The sequence below is a fragment of the Pezoporus flaviventris genome, unplaced genomic scaffold, assembly GCF_033815535.1.
Source record: "Pezoporus flaviventris isolate CSIRO_AGI_PZ_B2104156 unplaced genomic scaffold, CSIRO_AGI_Pfla_v1 ptg000013l, whole genome shotgun sequence".
Taxonomy (NCBI): domain Eukaryota; kingdom Metazoa; phylum Chordata; class Aves; order Psittaciformes; family Psittacidae; genus Pezoporus; species Pezoporus flaviventris.
Window position 1 is genome coordinate 21358596 of NW_026892561.1, and position 19900 is coordinate 21378495.

The 19900-nt window shown below is 40.7% G+C and overlaps 2 protein-coding genes across 7 annotated transcripts in view; one reads left to right on the forward strand and one right to left on the reverse strand.

Annotated features, from left to right (window-relative positions):
- SWT1 (SWT1 RNA endoribonuclease homolog) overlaps positions 1–228 on the forward strand; it is a 35440-nt gene extending 35212 nt beyond the window's left edge. For all 5 annotated transcript variants that reach the window (XM_061452124.1, XM_061452122.1, XM_061452126.1 and 2 more), the window contains one exon: positions 68–228. In XM_061452124.1, the coding sequence (XP_061308108.1) occupies positions 68–173 (106 nt within the window). In that variant the 3' untranslated portion in view covers positions 174–228. The remainder of the gene's footprint in view (positions 1–67) is intronic.
- Positions 229–2159: 1931 nt separating this feature from the next.
- IVNS1ABP (influenza virus NS1A binding protein) lies at positions 2160–19469 on the reverse strand. Of its 2 annotated transcripts, none has more exons than XM_061452128.1 (15): positions 19248–19469; positions 12612–12866; positions 11711–11837; positions 11213–11382; positions 11057–11132; positions 10162–10335; positions 9651–9776; positions 8207–8314; positions 5975–6101; positions 5220–5444; positions 4940–5061; positions 4636–4762; positions 4419–4550; positions 4089–4262; positions 2160–3600 (listed from the first exon to the last, which is right to left on the reverse strand). In XM_061452128.1, the coding sequence occupies exons 3-15, from the start codon at positions 11819–11821 to the stop codon at positions 3347–3349; spliced, it is 1926 nt and encodes a 641-aa protein (XP_061308112.1). In that variant the 5' UTR covers positions 11822–11837; positions 12612–12866; positions 19248–19469; the 3' UTR covers positions 2160–3346. The 2 variants fall into 2 exon arrangements, with proteins under 2 accessions (XP_061308112.1, XP_061308113.1); XM_061452129.1 differs by lacking the exon at positions 19248–19469 and adding an exon at positions 13289–13546.
- Between the last annotated feature and the right edge of the window lie 431 nt (positions 19470–19900).

Here is a 19900-nt window from a genome sequence, read left to right on the forward strand (position 1 = left end):
GGGCCAGATTCATGTCTATACAGTGGTCCATAGGGTCTTGGTAACCTTTCTGTCTTCTCTTCCCTAGGAAAAGGTTAGAAATTGGATGTTGCCAGCTGGTCCAGCTGGAACACACCATTAAGCAGTGCCATGCATCAGTTCAGACAGAAGCCAACAACAGGGGCTGGCTGTGACACCTGGGTGAAGGTTTGGAGCTCTGCTGCTCACCCCTTGCGCTTCCCTTGTCCAGGCAAAGTCTAACCTCTCTGGGTTATGTGAGGGAAATATTCGAGGACCCCAAAAAAATCTGCCTTCTGTTTTTTTTGATGGTGCTGTTTTGTATTTGATTTGAAGGGAAACAAAACAAGCAACTAGTTACAGGTATACATGAAATGCCAGGATTTCTGCTAAGAATCACCATCTAATGGAATTGTTTTGGTGCACAGCAGATGTGCTGGACTGGTGTTCTAAATTCCAGATGTTTTGAGCTAGATTTGTTAATGGTTGTATAGGAAAATCCATGTAAGGCAGTTGTTTGCTGAAGTGACAGGTGAGAAAAATAATATATTGTGACACCTGGGGCTCTAAAAGGACAGAAAGGAAAACAGCTGAATACCAAGACAGATACCCATAATGCTTGCTAACCCTGCAGACATGAAGGGCTAACATGCAAATGCAGTATGTAGCCTGTGTAGTGAATTACAGGATACATAAGAGGACAGCAGATGGGGAAAGAAAGAAATGGATTTATGCTATATATATATATATATATATATATATATATATAAAATTTTTTTTAACCCAAAACAAACCCCTGCTGTCATGCAGGTATGTTTGTCCTGCTCCTCTTTTGGAGGAAATGGATGTTTTTCCTTTGTTAAAATGTCTGTTTAATCTTCATACAGAAATCTGCTCTCCAGGTGCCACCTCTTTTGAACCAGTTTTATTGCTTTCCAAAACTGCTTTAAGCCCATGGAAACTTTCTAAAAGCCATTTTCAGTGCTTCTGTGGCCTTTTAACCTACCTCTTCTATGTATGTATTTGTACAGAGATGAGATGACCGCGGAGTTCTAGAAGCGTTTATTTTGATATTAACTTTTGGATGTATTTGTAAAATCTTCATTGTAAAAATATTATTTATTGTTACAGTAAATGGCTGTTAATTTTACACTCTTTGAGTAGCTGTTTTCACTTTGCCTAATTACTGTGGATGTAGTTCTTGCCCCCAGACACTTCAAAGTCATAGAGAAGCAGCTTAGTGGAGCAAAAAGCATTTTAAGGGCTATTTCCATCCAAGTTCTTATCCCAGCATTGAGGTAAGTTAGTTATGCACAAATAAGCTTACACTGGTAATTTGTATCCCAAATCTAAGAAGCTGGATCAGCTTAACCACATGATAGATGTCTGTCACATCTACTTCTGATACAGTGTATGGGAGGACAGCTGATGGATGAAGACAAGTACCATTATTACTTACTCCCATACTGACTGTTCCTGTTCAAATGCATCCAGCTTTACACCTTGGAATAATCAGTACATTTCTTTGATCTGATGGTTTCCTGCATCCAGTAGAGATGTTGTGGTCTGCTCATGCTCCCCTTCAGCGGGACTGCCTGGTCTTACGTGAAATGACTAGAGTTGGGATCAGAAAGCTGAACTAAGATGGGATGGTTGCTGAAATTAGTGCTGTCACTGGTGTAGCTTAATTTCCTAAAGCTACTTAATTAATGCTGAGGACCACAGGATCAAGCTCCTCACAAGAGTATGGGGTGCTTCTTTTCATCATACTCTAGTGTACTTTCTTCAAGTTCACTTTGGCCCCTTTCTCATCTCACCTGTGGAGCACCACACTCTCATCTGCACAGAGCTTTTAGCAAACTGAGCCTGAGAACAGCTTCTGAGGGGGTAAATCTCCCTCAGCCAACAGCTGGTTGTTCTCTAGGAGCCAGGGCTGGCTCTGAGCTCTCTGCCCACCAGAAGTAAGCGTAATGCTCAAGTTGCTGGTAGGAGGTGTACATCACACTTTAACCCTCTTCTACTTTGAGGAAGAGGATTCAGTTAAACATCTGTTGTTTGTGCTGTAGCTACATCCATTTGAAAGGTCTGTTACAGCACTGCAAACTTCTTATTAAAAATTACACCTTGTTAAAGAAGAGGACACGGACACACCACTGCAGCCCTGTGGTGCAAGGATTTCCCAAAAGGTACCTTTAATGTGTTTGCATCAGCAGCAAGCAGTCAGTGCTAGTTGGCACCAGGAGTTAGATGTGCAGCACTACACATTAGACACCAAGTCATCCTAACCAACATTTTATCCACAGGAATAGAGAAAGTGAACTAAAACATAGTAGTTTGAGCACATACAGAGTCAAGTTGTGTTCTGTCACCCTTTCAGCATGTATTATTAGAAAAATAAACTTAAGACAGTTACTAACCAGATGAACACATTTTCATTGCCAACTGGCCAGAGTTTAATAACCATGAGAAAACCCGCACACCAAAGTTTTTGTTTTACAAAGGTCAGCTCACCCAGAGTAACAAAACTGCTGTACAGAAAGCACCCTCTGCCTTTTTTGTCAAAATATTTGGAGCCAAAATAATTTCCCCACCCTAGAAAGTCACAGCTATGTTATGTTCAGAAACTCTATTCAGCTCTAACAAAGGTGTTGCATACTAAGTTACAATATTGTAGCAGAGGAAAAAGCTCAGAAGCTCATGTACAGTGGTAAATCAGTTGCCCCACTCAGTCTCTATGAACTCCAAGGTTGTCTTTTTGCTTCAGTAACCATTTATCTGCCATTTTCATTTCAACAGATAAAATACTCTGCTGAGTATATAAAAACTGTTATAAAAAGGCAATCATAAAAGATAAGGTATTGGCAGGTATGTCAGCTTTTTTTTTAATAAAAAAAATAGCCATTATATCTATTTAAATAAGGCTTATTACAGATTGTTCCAGTTACTGAAGGAAAACAAGGCCTGATGGAAAAAAAAACTATCCCCCGTAAACCTTACACTTCCTGCCCCAAGAACACATCCTACAGGAAAAGTCATCTAATGTGCAAAGTGACAAAACAAACACTGGGGGAAGCTCCTGCAATGATATGCCCAGTCCAGTTTTTCCTGTGTTGTCTTCAAAATCTTAAAAAACTCAACCCTAAACCAAAGCTGAAAGATACACAAAACCCCTTCATCTTGATATTCTTTCCAAAACAAATATGTACAGCACATTAATATGCAATATGCAAAAGCTCTGTGTTGCTGTTGGCAACATCTATGCCCTCCCCAACCCTATTCACATGTGTACCTCAACTAAAACACAATTATACCACTAAGCCTGTTAGTTTGAAGAGATAATTTAATTTGCTTAAAACTTGTAAATTTTTGTGTAGGGGCTCCATTCATTTGACTCTGGATTGTAGACTTCAAGCGTGTTCAAGAATTCATTGCCATCAAATCCCCCAACTGCATAAATAGTGTTTGCCACTGTCGTAATCCCAGCATTGCTCCTTGGAGTAGTCATACTTCCCATCATCTTCCACTCGTTCTTAGCAGGGTCGTACATCTCCACACAGCTCACTGCATGAGAGCCATCAAAGCCTCCACCAACAAAAAGTTTTCCTAGCAAAAGGAAGCAAAGTGAATGTTTCACTGCTAAGCACCGCCTGTGTCACCAAACACAACCCCTCCTTTCAGGGCAAACAAACTAAGCCAAAATGAAGGAACTTCAGGTTTTCTGTTAGAAACCTTTGCCTTACTTAAGGTTTGAAGTTACAGTATTGATCTGCTTTGGATCATTCAAGCTGACTGGAAGTTATTTCAGAGTAAGTGCAGTGTCCAAAGTCAGGCAGATGCAGCTCTAGAAACTGCATGGTGATGTTTTAAAAAGAAAACTGGTAGGGGTGAATGCCCCAAAACAAAAACTAGAGGTTTTTTGTTTTTCTGGTTACAATTTTTAATTAAAATTGGAGGCAAACATAGCCAGGTTCTTACTGTATTGTTTCCTTGCTGGGAAGGAAGGAAGCTTTGTATTTTACTCGCATTATAGCTTAACATGAAAGATTCATTAAGCATCAAGCAAGAGGTTGTTTAAGCACATGGAAACATACCATCACGAACAGCCACTCCAGCTCCTCGCCGAGCCACATTCATGGGCGCGATCAGTGTCCAGGTGTTGTTCTCTGGATTATAACGCTCTACACTGTTCAGGCAGTTCCAGGATTCTGCTCCTCCAATTATGTACAAATATCCATCCAGCTCACACACTGCAGATTGATGTCTCCCTACAATCAAAACACCAGGAGTTACAGCCCAGCGCAGAAGTCATGCACTAACACCATGCCACAGCAGCTGATATTTAAACAGTTTTTTGGGTTGGTTGGTTTTAAACCTGCAGGTTTGCAATCACTCCTCCCCTCCCCACTACACAACACACTTACGGATATTGAGAGGAGCACAGCTTGTCCAAGATTTTGTTATGGGATCAAACACATCACAGTTCTTAAGTCCTTTTTGGCCATAAGGATCCGAACCACCAACAATGTACAGTTTTCCATTCAGGGCACATACTCCTATTAATATAGGAAAAGATAACAGGTAAGCTAATAAATGGATATATTTTAAAAAACCCCATTCAGTCAACTGTAGATGTGTTACCTGCATTGCAGCGATTGGTTCTCAGTTCTGGAACAGGAGTCCAGTCATCTATTTCTGGCTCATACATTTCTCCACAGCTCAAGTCATCTGAGTGACCATTCGACCCACCCACAACATACAGCTGCCCCTAAATAGAAAAGATAAGATGCTTCACATCTAAGTACACAACAAAAATCATTAGCACTTTAGTAACTATGTAACTACAGTTAAGCAACATCTGTTACCATTTTGTAAAGTTTGCCCTGTTTGTCCCACCTACATTTACATAAAGTCACATTTCATGCGCTCTCCACCCAACACACACCATTAAAACTGCCATCTGGAACCGAGCTCTGGGTGTTCTCATTGGTGCAATGAAAGTCCAAGTATCCTTTTGCGGATCGTAGCATTCCACTGTGCGCAAACACTCTTCTCTATTATATCCACCTAAAAGCAAAAGGTTATATGATACCACATTTCCACAGACCAACAGCTTTGACACTGAAAAACACTGACTCCAATATAGCATACACAGTTAGGAAGTAACTGCCCTCCCCCATCCCAACCCAGCAAGTTGTTTAAAGAATTGTTACTATTTCTTTTACCTGCAGCAATCAGTTTGCCATTAAGTTCAGCTGTCCCCAGTCCAGAGCGAGCATACTGCATTGGAGACATGGGCTTCTCAATGACATTGTTTGGATGAAGCTCAAAACTCAGACTCTTCAGCAGTCGTGGTGTGCTTGTGGGAGAGCTCTGCGGGCTGTTACGGCCATGCAGGAATATCACACACAGCACGCCATCCAGAACAGCAAGACACAGGTAGGTGTTACCTGTTGTCAGGAGAAAAGAAGACCGTCAATATAATAAAATTTTAGGTGAATTTAAGTGGATACCAACTAGAGTCATCAGATTACACTTCTCCCCTTGTAAGTGTGAAAATTTTATTTCTTCTTGTGGTTCCAAGTATTCACATAGCTACTGAAAAATACGTGGTTTAGCTTATTAATATAATAAGCTAAAAGGACATAAGACAGCAATCTAAAGATGTGCTAGAAGAAAGGTGTCTTGCGCACATACACCAAATAGCTCTGTAAATTAGAGGCTGCCTAGATCCTTAGGACTTTCTGGGTAAATTTGGGGCAGCCTGCGCATAAGTAATCAAGACGTAAGTGATCCTAGTTAGGCCCCAGTTACGTTAGAAACATCCCACAGATTACTAAGCAAATTTCACTTGCATCATCAGGAAGAAAAGGTACTTCTGCATTCCTTACAGATGTTGAAGAAATGCCCAGGGAGTGGGAAGTGGTAGGTATACAATACCAGATGCATCTTTTAGACAAACCCTGCCCCAGTTACTCACTTGAAGTTTTCTCTGAAGCAATGATTTTCCACTCATGTTTAGGAGTCTGAACAGTAGCATTTGGAGAAAGACTTCCAGAGGAGCTGCTACTAATCTGCTTGTGATCATTCTCACGTGGTGGCTTCTTCTGCAAAATCAAAAGGCAGCTACAGAGACCTAGCCAAAGACTACACCTCCTTCCTCCTTTGCTTCTCTAACACATAACTATTCAAAAGAACACTTAGGCTACCACCTCCGCAGAGCATCAATTATAGCACACCTACATTTTCAACAGAAAATCTTGCCTACGCAGCAACAGTGGCCAAAACCCACCCTACATCTTATCCTGGTAATCCTTTCAGCCTGCGACAGTAGCTTTATATTGCTGGTGTCTGACTAGAAATCACTTCAAATTCTTAGAAGAGAGTATGAGTTACTAGCAAGGTTTTCAAATGGAAGGAAAAACCTACATCCATTTGGAGAGAACAGATACAAACTAGAAGCCTCACTCACAAGCTCTGCCTCTGGAACTTGGTTAATTACAGTGCTATTTGGAAGTGAATTAACTGTTCTCTTCATTCCCTAAAGACAAATTTATTTCGTCTCAGTTGCTCTCTGTGCTCAGATTAGCTGTTTCTTGATACCTAACAGAAGATTTCTGCTTTCTTTAATTCTTCAATTACATTTGTACTATAGCTTACATTATTTTGCTCAACTATGACATCCCACCCTCTCACCCCCCCCCCTTCACATTTCAGAGCACACTGCACAGTTGGTTGGGTTGTTCATTTTTTTCTGAATCATAAGAACCAAACATGAAGTTTTAATGTTCTGTCTACTCGGTTTAGCAGCAAAGTTTATGACCACAATATCAAATCTGCAATGCTTGCAGTTCCCTGAAGTCTGATCTATATGGAAACTGTCATATGACTTTAGAAATACATCATCTAACTCATAGATACGCTTACATGTAAGAGTTTGATTGCTATACTCAGCTCACCATGAAAATCAGTTCCTTTGTGGATGATATTTTTGTTATTTCTGAATCTTCATCCAATTAACAGATTATTCTTATCCCTAAATTGCCTCAACAGTTACAGAAATTACAAACTTTAGTAATTAAAAGATTTAAGAGTTACAATTTTTCCAGGGCTGTCATCTATGGGTTATATGGTGTTAGTTTTTTCTCAACTGTTTAGAATGGCTGAAGTTGGCAATTCTTACTATCATTAAGGAATGCATAAAGTTGAGAACTCTTGGCCTTATTTCTGAAAATGAACTTTTTGAACGTTCACCTATCAGCGTCTATTGCAAGTAGTAGCCAAAGGTGGTGAAGGCTGTGAAGGCTTACTAAAAACAACTAAGAAACTGGAAAATTAATTGCCTTTTCATTGTCCTCTCTTTTCACTTCTAAAATCCATGTTCTGGGATAGTGTTTTATACAAACATTAGCTAAAAATTTCAGAAATTACTTTTGCATCAGCATATTCCACTCTTATGCATTAAAATATTTGCTTCTAACTCTGTGAATTTAAACAACCTTTATTTGTATAAAGCAACTGACAATTTGCATCTATTAGCCCATCATTATTCTTTTTTTCTTAAACAGCCTCTGTAGCCCTAAGCTGTGTTTTTCAAGAGTAGAGAATGATTATATCTGGCTAGAAAAAAAAAAAAGTATAATTAACAGACCAAAAAAACCCTCAGCACAAGACTGATTTGTACACAGAGTACTGGCTATCTCCAGATGAGACGGTACTTAACTGCTGCTTTTAAAAATCTCTCTTGTGCATGAAAAGTGCAGCTGAACAAAAGAAATGGACATTGACAGCTGAAGGATTAGAACTTACGTCTGGGATCTTTTTCTGTGCCAAAATTTAACAGATGCATTCTCCACTGCAAGCCAAGCAGTCCGTGATTCTTTACAGTCTCTTGAATATGTCTACAAAGCCACAGCTGACTTGCTACAGCTGGCTGCTTTTCTACCTCTTCTTTCTTCTAACAGCCTAAGATTTATTTAGAAGTCATACCTCAAGCACTCTGTTTTGCAAAGACTTGCAGTCAGTCTGCTGAGAAACTGGAAACACAGACTAAATCACTGCCTCCAGCAGTTTCGAGAACGATATTTTCTCATCACCTATTTCTTCATTAAAGCTACTGCTGCCTTCTCTGATAACAGTACACAAGACTTCAGGTGTGTTGTAAACTGCTCCAGTCTATCTGGGGTTACCTGAGACTGTCTGCAATTTGTACCTGCACAAACTGAATGTGGTCATCATCACTGCCATACACCTCAGCCTGTCCATCTAGCAGATTTCCATCAAGCAGCTTGTGATCAGCTGAGTAGTACAGCGTTTGAACCTGCAAAAACAACAACAGAACACCCATATGGCTACTGTCTCCACTGCTATTAGCTACAGACAGATTACAAAAGGCAGTCGCCAGCATACTTCTTGTGATCTCATCTCAATCTAGCAGAATGACAAAACTAAAAGGAAGCAGATGTCATGGTGGCAATCTTCAAACATGGGATGAGGTTCCTTACTTTCTCAGCTTGAGAGAAATCTTCATTTTCCAAGGACTTCTACTGTTTTTCCAGCACAGAAACATTAGACAAGCAAAAAGCACATTAATTTGCAGAATTACACAAATTCACAATCTCATGCAAGCATTTTCACTATCCCCGCAAACAAGTTTTCTGCTTTGAAAAATACACGTATTTATCTCAATCAAAAGATGTTAAGAGAAGCCAAGAGTGGACTCTAAAAGAAAGGTATGGGAATGAGGGAAGACAACATAAATTTAAGTTCTTGAGGAAACTGTTGCCACAAATAAAGATCAGATGCAACTGTTTCGAAGTTTTTAAAATAAGTTTTTCCAAGAGGAAATACACACTTGATAATATATGACAGTATCAACATGTACTTTTGCCTATACAAGTGTTTCTGAAGATCATTTGTGCCTCTAGTAACAGACTTGAAAATGTTGATGTTTCAGGGGATTTTGTAAGGTCCATTGTCTCTAGCCAATTAAAAATTTAGATTCCCCACTAAGTTTTCCATTAAACACTGCCCAGGCCATATCTAGTATAAGTATTCATGAGCAAAGCATTTTAATAAACACACAACTTTCAAAATAATGTATCCTGTAAAGGAGTAAGTAAACACCATTAAAGCATCATCATCGTTCTCTGCCCACAGCGGATTTTCTTAGGAGAACTGGGGCAGGACTGCTGCTTCTGTACGTGTCAATACACTTGAGGTTTCTTCTTGGTTCTTCAGCCTTGGTATCCTAGTTTTGTTAATAAACCTATGGGGAGATAAATCAACGGGGAGGAACAACCATTAGAAGCTTTTACCTACTTTGCATTTACAAGCAAAACCTGCAAAGGAAAACATCAAGAATCTACAGCAACTTTAGGTACCACCTCCCCAGTTCTAAAGCAAGATACACGCCACTTTGAGGTTACTATACGGCACATAGTGAGCAAAAAAAAAGGAAAGAGGAAGACCAGACTGAACAGTTCATTCAGCTCACCTGAACACCCCCCCAGTTTCTCAGCTTAGGGGTACCTACAGTAAAATTTAAATTCTTTAGGGTCATAGTTAAAAAAGTGAAAGAAAAAAAAACGGGATCATGGGATCATCCTTCATATTGATTTTTTTTTATGTTTAATCCCATTTTCTTAAAGACTAACCTCTTCCATTAGATCTTCCAGACTGTCTCCATTCTCCCAGATGCTGCGCTGTACCCAGTTGATTACCTTTGTGTACAGTTTGCCATTGCTAGGTAGGCCAACATTGTCTTCCAGCATTACTTCAAGCTTTAATCAGAAGAGAGAAAGATGATTTAGTCTATAGGTATTACCCCTGTATTTGTAGCATACTGTACTTTATGTAGTCAACATTACTCTTGCTTTACCAGAGAGCTAGAAAACACCAGCTACAAGGAGATTTCAGCCCACCCACTGAAACTAGGAAGCACATTTAAGTCCATCTGCAGTTACATTTCATGCTCAGAAAGGATGATAGTGTGTATTCTCTACTGTTAAGATGAACAGATCCAGAATATCCACACTGTTGGTAAAAGTCAGTGCACCTACTGACTTTTACTGTTCCTAGTCCCCAAAAGGAAGCTGTAATAGTTGCTCCTTGGGTTGCTTTCTTGGAAATTGCATACCAGAAGGACATCTACAAACTTAAGCTAACCTTTAACCGCGGAAGTTTGAGAAATTCCTCCTGTTCTGAAATCTGTAAAAGATGTTCCTGAATGTAGCCATCAATCTTGTTCAACAAACGTGAGTCTCCCATACAACTTGCAAAGTTGCGGTAAGAGATGCAGCTCAGAGCATCCATCTTGGAGAGCAAATAGTCACCACAAACCTTTTACAAAAAAAAAAAAAAAAAGGCTGCATCTTAGTTTACACATAGATAAGATTGTTATACATTTAAATTATCCTTCCCAACATATAACAATGGCTTTTTTCTAACTGCAGAATAGTGACTGACTGTTGTCATCCTCTCCCTGAGCTACAGGTGTAAACAAAACATTGCCTTCCATATGGATATGCACATTTAAAAGTTCTCACACATACATTGACCCCCATGCCTTTCTACTGAACACCTATTCAAAACTGCTTATCTGCAGTCAAGTGAAGATAAGAATCCCTATTTCTTGTCAAAGGTATCCCCATTTGCAGCAAGAGAAAGTATTCTCAAAGTCAGGCGCTACCAAGAGTATCTTCAGGATACGTGAATTATTCTTTTTCCACATACTGCCACAGATTTACAAGTTTAATTATTCCCCCAATGCAAGCAAGCGCACCACTGCTTCCACAAACCTGAAAGTAAGTAACCAGCTAGGACTATACAGGTGCACAAATATACAACTTCAGAGAATCCTTCAGCACAAAGATAACACAAGTGGAAATAATACATAGTGATGTCACTCTAAACGATGTAATTCTAATGAACATCTAAAGAAGCTTATCCACTGAGCACATTTTAAGCAGAAACATAATTTTTTGTCTCATTAACACCAAAAAGCATGATGCAGTCAGCTTGAGAAAGAGGAATACATTTCTGGAAGAAGTGAGAAGTGTACCTGCTTAACTCTCTCCATCTTCAACTTCTTTGCTGCAGAGTATACATCTTTCACCAGTTCTTTATCAGCTTTTAACCTATTAAAAAATTAATCTTTATTATTTTGATTTTTTTAAATGAAAGTCTGCTCTGTCTACTTTCTATGCAAACTACTTACTGAGCAGTATAGGCATAATTCAACAGAACTTCAACAGCTTCTGGATTGAGATCATCAAATTTAACATGGGAAATTCCATGACAATCACTATCGCTATTGAAGATTTCAAACAGGTAAGGACTGCAGCAAGCTAGCACGGCTCGGTGCGCCAACATCTCATGTCCACATACCTTTATTTAAAACACAAATAAGAAACCCACATGCTGGTAAGAATTTTCTTAAACTATGTTTGTATTATAATACTATAAAGGCCTACCCAAGTGAATGTCAAAGTTCAAATAAATTTTTCAAATCAATACTGTCTCCAATTCACATCACCTGAAAAAATATTAGCGTTGCTTCTCTCAAAGTATATCTGGGATTTTTAAAGTATGCATTTTTCATAAAAATCAGATTCTAATATCTCATGCCTCACAGTCAATGAGGCACATAGTGTTACACAATGTAACCAAAATCCCCAACGCATTTAATCACCATACCCTGAGAGAAAAAAAGTACCTGGAGACGGACATCACAGAACTGACCACTTTTGCGCAGAGCATTTAGTTTGGCAACAGATGACTCAATGAAGTTTTCATCTTCAAACATCAAATATCCATTGGGAATCATTTTTGTGTTGGTATGGCTGAAAACACAATGTATAAAGCTTACAGATACAACGTTTGCTTTGGAATTGAAATACTATTAACACATTGCTTGCAAACATTCATGAGGAACTAAAAAAAAAAAAAAAATAAATCATCATCATCTCAAAAAAGCCTAGAGAAGTCCTACTGCTGATCAGCACATGTTGATCACCTTTGGATTGGCTGGATTAATGGTTTTCAGCAATTGAAACCACAACTTTTAACGTATGCACATCACTTCAGTAGGTACCAACTTCAAAACTACATGCTGAATCTGTGCTAACTCCATAGGAGCAAGCTGAATATCACTGGATTAGACAAGAAGCTTCATTCCCCTCTACAAAGATCAGATTTAGTAGATTTTTTTTTTGCTAATATATGCAAAAGTATACTTTCATCAACATTTTTAAAGGAAAGTACATGTAGGATACTAATAATGTTACCAGCAATGATTTCCACCTGAAGTTTAAGAAAACTCTTCAGATTAAACCAAACAAGAAAACCCCAAAACAGAAAAAGAGGAGAGCAAAAATCAGTAGCAAAAATGGCAACACCCTCCCCCATCCCAGTTCTAGTGTTAATCCAATTATTTTAAATTCACTTAATACTAAAAGCATTTGACCCTAAACTGGCAACAATAATATTACTTACAAAGATCATTATCCACTTGTATACACTTTCTTCTGTTGTGTTTTACATTAGAAAGGTTTTAAAGTCCATAACTTTAGAAAAAGCATTACGTATTTTACATACGGCTAACAGCATCAACTTACCTAGCAAATGTATGACAATAAAATTTTAACTGGGAGATCTTAATATAATGGTATTACTTTGTTAAAACAGAGCACTTTAATTTCAGTATCTTTTAACAGGAGATGTTTGTTGAAATTCAAAAGCAGATGTGTCTTTGCAGATGGGTCTCTGAAGATGCAATGTGGATTCCAAAACTAGCAGGCTTGAAGATGATGTAATAAAGTCCTTAAAAGCTATAGACATGAATTTCTTCTGTGATAATCATGCATCATAACCTGCAATAAAGGAGAAAGCATAAAGTAAAAGGACAGTAGAGAGTACAACCATGTATTTCAGGCAAAACTTTAATATTGCCTTAAAGAGAAGTTCCTTGCCCAAACAAACATGTTTTCCTTCACACACACAAAAGAGAAAAAAAAGCCTGAAAAATTCCCTGCTGACACCAATACATTCTCGTGCCTAATGAGAAGTCAACCACATCAATTTTATACCCAGAGACAAAAAAGTGGCTAAATTTGTGCTTAGAGAAAAAATTCTAACAGCTGAATCTTGTTTTTAGATAATTCCTTACCAACTCCAATCTTCAGCACTTCCTATATCCAAATCAATATTGCTGCTTGCAGTAGTAGATAACTCTTAAGTAACACAACAAAAAGTACTACATTTTAACAAAGAAACAAATCCACATGCCTCCTACCTTTTGCTTTTCCTGTACTCATCTACTTATATCCTTCTTCTACTGAACGCATAAAATGGACTAGAGGTGGATTAAGGACATGTCTGAAATGACTAAGCATATCTCCAGTACTTCTAAAATAAAAATAAAAATAAAATAAAAAAACAACAACAAAAAACCTTATGAAATCAGAAATCACTATTTCAATGACAACTTTCTTTGATAAAAAAGTCTCTTTGCTACCCTGCAATCAGAAACTATTATGTTCTGGTTAAGCTCTGCAACTGGAGTAGCTTTGTTGGGATTCTGCAGGTGGGTGGGCTGTTTATGCTGGGTTTTTGGTGGGGGGGAGGAGAGAAGAGGAGGAGCAGCAGGAGCAGGGAGGGAACAGGCAACAAACACCCACTCTGGAACTTTCCACGACCCTGATGCCACCTCAGGAAAATATCAATCACTTCATCCACTTGAGTTTCCTGCTGCAGTTTCAAACCTGTATTTGTATCTACAGAATGAGTGCCACACTGGGAATCAGCTTTCCTATGAAGAGGTACAGCTCTTTTCTCCTCGTCAAAAATTAAAAGTCACCCATGTTGCAGCAAGAGAGCCTCGTGACCCTACTGCCTGGCCAGCGCTTACACGTGGGGATCGTTTTGGTAAGAACTGCACTGCCCTTGGTCTGGAAGTAGATCAGTAACTCAAGCAGGAGGCTGATTGTCAAGAGCTGCAAGGGGCATTATCCCACTAAATACCAGCTCTATCAAAAAACTGCTTCCATCCTTAACAGCTTCTTGCAAGGCTGAAGGTAGATAACCTTGTACAAATAATTAAGTTTAGCTACTAAAACAGACACAACGTGTATAAAGAAGGAAACAACTGCTCCAGAGCAACAGTGGCGACTGTCTGGATTATAGTACCCCTGAAATGCAGGAAGGACTATAGGAACAGTACCCTGGGGACTACAACTTTCTACAACATACTTTAATGTCACCATACTTTGCTAGGAAAAATAAAATCTCATGGATTAAATATATATTCTTTTTATAATCCTACAAGCAAGTTATAAAACTGAGACCAAGTTCTGTTTACCAAATATTTAACTAAGCATTTGGAAGTCAGTATTTTTCTTGTTGGTACAACTGGCATAACCATTCCAGTTTCCAAAGCAGTCAAAGTTTCACTTCTCAAAACCAGAAACAGTCTCATGTCCACACTTTCCCCAAAGATTCACCTCAACTGAAACACTTAGTTACATGACAATTATTCCAACAATTTCAACTGAATTCCAGAATCATCCTTGCACAGTTTACATCTCTGAGCATGTTTTGTCATATTCTGCTGTAACAGAAGAACAAGTGCAATGTTTTAACTTTGCCTGATGTACTTGCTTACAACCTTCAAGACCTAAAAAAGACATCCAAAATAATTCTGGATTGAAATGGAAGATTTATCTTTTAAAGTCCTCCTTTGTGCATGAGGTCAATCCCACAAATTTTGCATTCGTGCAGCTAATCATACTGCCCAATGTGAATATCTAAGAATTAGAGTGTCTTAATTCTTGCCACAAAGTTTCAGTACTGTTGCATGTGACCCATAGCTAATATTACTACTCAAAATAGCATATTTACTACTTTCTGCATTCCTTTTAGTTTGGTGTATATTGCCAAAACAAGAGCCAGATAATAAGCCAAAATTCAATGAAAACCTAAGAATGCTGCATTTTTTCTGCACTAAAGGTTATAAACAAGTATGGCAAACAAACTCCTTTCTTAAAATTACTTCAAAACTCTAACTCACTTTGCCATTACCTCCCCCACCTCCTTGCTGATAATCGCTTCTAGCTCACCACATCAAGAACTGTCAGCTGCTTTTTTAATAATTTTCCTGATTTTACATTTTTAAACCAAGTACTATGTTTCCAGATCACTGCCAGACAGGCAAAGTATGAAGTCTAATGCCTCTGGAAATTATTAGTTTTCAAGCTCAATAAAAACACAGTTATTTAAACATGCTAAAGCTAGAGAATTAGCATTCCAGAATGGAAACAACACATTCCATTTCAGAAAAATCTGGAGAGCAGGTCTATTTCCTGTATTTATTTTTTAAAATAAAGCAAAAAAATAAGTGTGATATATAAAATTCAGATTTTCATTCTAGTTTTAATATTTAAGATTAATACTCCTGTTGAGCCACCTTCAATCAAGAGTTGATCACAGAATAGTTTAGGTTGGAAGGGACCTTCAAAGGTCATCTAGTCCAAGCCCCCTGTCATGAGGGGACATCTTCAACTAGATCATGTTGCCCAGAACCACATCCTACCTGGCCATCTCAAAGGATGGCACATCCACCACCTCTCTGGGCAACCTGTGCCAGTATTTTACCACCCTCACTGTAAAGAAAGCTAGGTGTAAAATCGTGTTAGGCGTTAACAATGCAGAGGATTGAGACAGGCCAGAAGCCAGGAGGCATTCATGTGGTGCATTGCACTGATACAGCTGTACTCAACTAAAGGAGTGCAGTACTCAAATGTCTGGCCAGTTGCTTGATTTAAACATAACTGTGTTTCCTAAACACTTACTGTTATGCACAGACTGATATTTTCACTTGCTATACGTATGTACCTCTGTACCATGAAAGAGTCATGGCTCATAATACACTCAGAGATAAATTCACCACACATAACTGACTTCCAGAAGAGGACTTTTCTCCCTTTAAGCTCATCTTTCCGTTTCACTGTATACATTTAGAGGTGCATTTAAGAAGACTCACCTAAATAACGATACTAAGTCTTCTCATAGTTCACTATGCTATCCTCTTATACGTATCTTGCAAATACTATTTAAAGATGATTAGCTCTGTTATAAGAGCAAGTAAATGTCATCATTAATACACTTTAAATTGTTATTTTTCATGTTTAAACACATTATTAATTAATGTGTTTAAAATTTAGGATGCGTTCATTACAATTTTTTTTTAACAGCTGTTCACTGCAGAAAACATTTCAACGTATAAGAAACCTGCCACAAGATGATTACTGCTGAATTTTTCTGAGACCTAAAACCTGCCCTAGGACTCTCCACTGCAGAGCCACTTTCAGGGGACACATGAGCTCTGGCCTCAGGTGAGGTGCTGTGGGACAACAGGTCCCACAGCAACATACTAAGGCAAAAGTCACCTTGGCCATGACCTAACACCACAGGCAGTATTTGTTTTTCCTTCCATCTGACAACTTTCGTCTTTAGTATAGTCCATTGGTAGTTTCCATGTGCAGTATTTCATTATAAAAGTAAACAAAAGCCTTGATTTGTACCAATTCTGCCCAAACTTTTTTGTCAGGTAAAGGTTGGTATCTCTTCAAGTCACAAGTAATAGATCAACTAGGGGAGATACTTTTAACACACTTTGTGCTTTTTAGTTGCTGTGGGCTTTCTGGCTTTTCACTGCCCAGTTCAGAAGAAATGTAGGTCACAATTATAACTACTCATAATCCATTACTTCTATCAGAAGATAAAACTAGGCATCCTCCAAATTTCTCTTTCATACATTAGCATTTATTTATGGTAAAACCACACAATCTTTTCATGTCCAAGTTTGCATTCCAGATAAACACCATGGACCAAGACATATATCAACCTACTTTACACCACTAAACAGGCTTGCTTTCTTTACACCAGTGATTCAAAGACTCGCAGAATTTATATGGCTTTTGTTTTGCATATTCACTTTTCAATTGTTATCCACTGAAGATTTAGTCCCATTGATAACTGACTTGTAAACAAAACTGTTCTATTTCACTTCAAGGCTTAGTTGGTTTCCCACCTCAACCACGAGGGGAAGAGGGAAAGAGCATTTGCTATCACTGGTTAAGAATTGAAGGGGAAGGAAAAAGAACTATGAACATTTTTCAAAATCTTTTAGATGCAGTCCAAGAAGGTGTAATTCTTGGACTGTCCTCTATAGAAAGCAAGTCTAGAAAGATCTATCAAACACACATTTGTGTATGTAGACTTAAAAAAATTCAGAAGCAGGTTTCATGTTTGAATGATACTGCTTTTCCAACTACAACTCTGAGCTGTAGCACACCAGGTGCCCATTTAGTACAGCTTCCAATGCTATCCCTTCCCCCCCCCAACCCTCTTCTTTTGATACACCATTTTTGTTTCACCAAGTCTTACCACTGCTTTTTACCCCACTTTTCCATACTGGTTCCCTTTCCTCTTCTCCTTTTCCACATAGTACTTTTTTGTGGTTGTTGTCATAGTCTTTATCTACACCTCTTTTTCTACCTTCTGCTTCATATGCACTCTTAAAATCTGAGCTCTTTCCCTCCCCCCCCCCCCCTTTTTTTTCTCTTTTTCTACTAACACACCTTCCCACAGTTCTTCAAACCTTTGTCACACAACCAGCAAACTGGTGGATTTTTGTTTGTGTCAGTGTTGTCTCACACCCCCCATTCTGGGCAGGTTTTGCTTGTCTTACTCATCTCGTGCTCCTTAAGAACTTAAGCTGAAGAAAATAAAGTTAGACAAACAAAATTATTTACAGTAGCTAAAGTACTATTTCCTAACTGGAAAGTATTACCTGACTGTTGCATCCTCTGCTCCAAGAGTTAGGCTTGTGGTTACAAAATCTGCTTTCTAAAATTAAACCCATCTCACCATCAAACCACCACATCCTGCCTGGTTTCTTACTTTATAGATCCTTGACAGAAGAGAATAAATGTGGTGTCTACACACCTATCACTAGAAAATAATAAAAAGAAAAATCCTCCCCTTCACAAACCACAACAAGGAAAGTGACATGATACTGAATTTCCAGTAATCTACCACCACTCAGTCTTGCTATCCTTCTCCTTTGTCCTTTGTAAACAACCCAGATGCCTCACCTCTCACTTCATCAACATTTTTCCACCCTGCATAAAATTGTAACCAATTCAGTTTTTATGTCTATGGGAACCCCAAGCGAAGGAGCAGTGAAGATACCAATTAAAAGGTATTTTCTACCTTGAAACACCTCAGAAAAATTCTAAAAACGTACTCAAACTCTGTGTATGCGGGCAAAAAACACCGTACCTCTACCTTCCCTAACACCACCCCCCCCCCCCCCCCCCGCCCCCAAACGCCCTTCTGGTCATTCAATACTCATCACCTTTCTCCAGAAGCACCGAGGTGGACTGACATCCAATGTTTTCACTGTGTTACCGCCTACTTCCTAGAACTGGTACAGATGACAGGGAGGGCTATGACATTGGCAACCAGCTGTCAGCACACGTTCTCAACCCAAAACAGCTATTTTTTTCGAAGTCCAGAATTCCTGCGATTTTTCTCCCATCACCCCCTCCTACCCTTACTATAAAGGGTTTAAGGAAGCTGTCACTACGTGACTTGCAGCGCGGCACTTGGAAAGGCGCGCAGGCAACGCCTGACCTTGGAACAGTAACCACCCGTACGAGGCACATCTGAATTTCTGGCCTGGGAGCTACACGGCATTCCCACCAGCTGCTGGTGTCCATGCGGGGAAACGGCGGCAACGCCGACTCCCCCTCGCGGCACCCCCCGTGGACGAAGGCCGGCAGCTGTGAGGGGATCCGTCTCACACCATTCAGGCCATTCACACAACTTCGCTTTGAAGAGCATGGCAACTTAAGAGATGTGGCCAGCCCTTGAAAAACGGGACCAAATAAGCAACAAAAAGCCGCGGACCCAGCCGGACTCGTGTTCCCCCCGCCGAGGGAGTGGGGTAGGCACGGTGCGGCAGGCCAGGCCCGCCACCGTGGGGCCCGCCCCACCCGCCGGCAGCCCTCGGGCCGCCACCACCCCTGCGCCAGCGCCGAGCGGCGAACAAAGCGCAGCGGGGCCGTGGCGGCGCAGCCCCCGGCTGTCCCCAGCTCCACAGTGTCCGCTGCCCCGCCATACCGCTTCCCGTCCCCTCACAGCCGGTGCAGGCCGCGTCTGGGCCGGCCGCCCGGGGCGTCCTGCCCTACCTGGTGCCTCTTAGCACAGACGATGCTGTACATATTGGGAGCCTCCAGGCTAAGGGGGAAGCCGACGCGAAGACGCAGCCCCAGCCCGCCGGGAAGCGGTAGCGGAGAGCGCAGATACAGCGGGACGAGGCGCGGAGCTGCTGGCGGGGCAGCGGAAGCGAACCGCAGGTGAGGTGGCAAGCACGAGCACAACACCCACGAACCTGCCGCGACAGCTGAAAGAGCCACGCCGCCTGCGCCGAGCTGCACAGCGCCCCGTAACCCTCCGCGGCCGCCGGGACGACTGACAGGCTCAGGAGGGCGGCATCGCTCCGCCGAGAAACAAGTCCGGCCGCGCCCCTCCCTCCGCTGCCGAAGTGGGTCGGTGGACGGTGACGGGGCGGGAGAGGGCGCTGTGCTCGCGGCCCGCCTTCCTGAGGGAGCCGTCGTTGGCAGCCCCGTTAGTGGCGGCCGCAGGTGGGGAGAGCGGGACGGGCCGGGAAGGGCTCGGCGCGGCTGAGGGGAGGAATGTGCCGGCTCTGGAGGCGCTGGGATTGAGCCGCCCGTGGCGCGCGGGGCCACGTTGCCGCGAGTAACCACCGCCGCGTTCTTTACTGCTGGTTCAGTCTGGTTCGATAAACTGGTGTTGCCGTTTCTCCTCAGCGACGGCTTCC

What these genes read in the sequence shown, in the direction of transcription:
- IVNS1ABP (XM_061452128.1), bottom strand. Translation starts at nt 11,821, where the DNA reads ATGATTCCCAATGGATATTTGATGTTTGAAGATGAAAACTTCATTGAG. An exon ending in TGGCAAACTGATTGCTGCAG is followed by an intron (nt 5,062 to 5,219) that starts GTAAAAGAAATA and finishes TTTTGCTTTTAG; the next exon opens with GTGGATATAATAGAGAAGAG. An exon ending in AACCAATCGCTGCAATGCAG is followed by an intron (nt 4,551 to 4,635) that starts GTAACACATCTA and finishes CTATATTAATAG; the next exon opens with GAGTATGTGCCCTGAATGGA.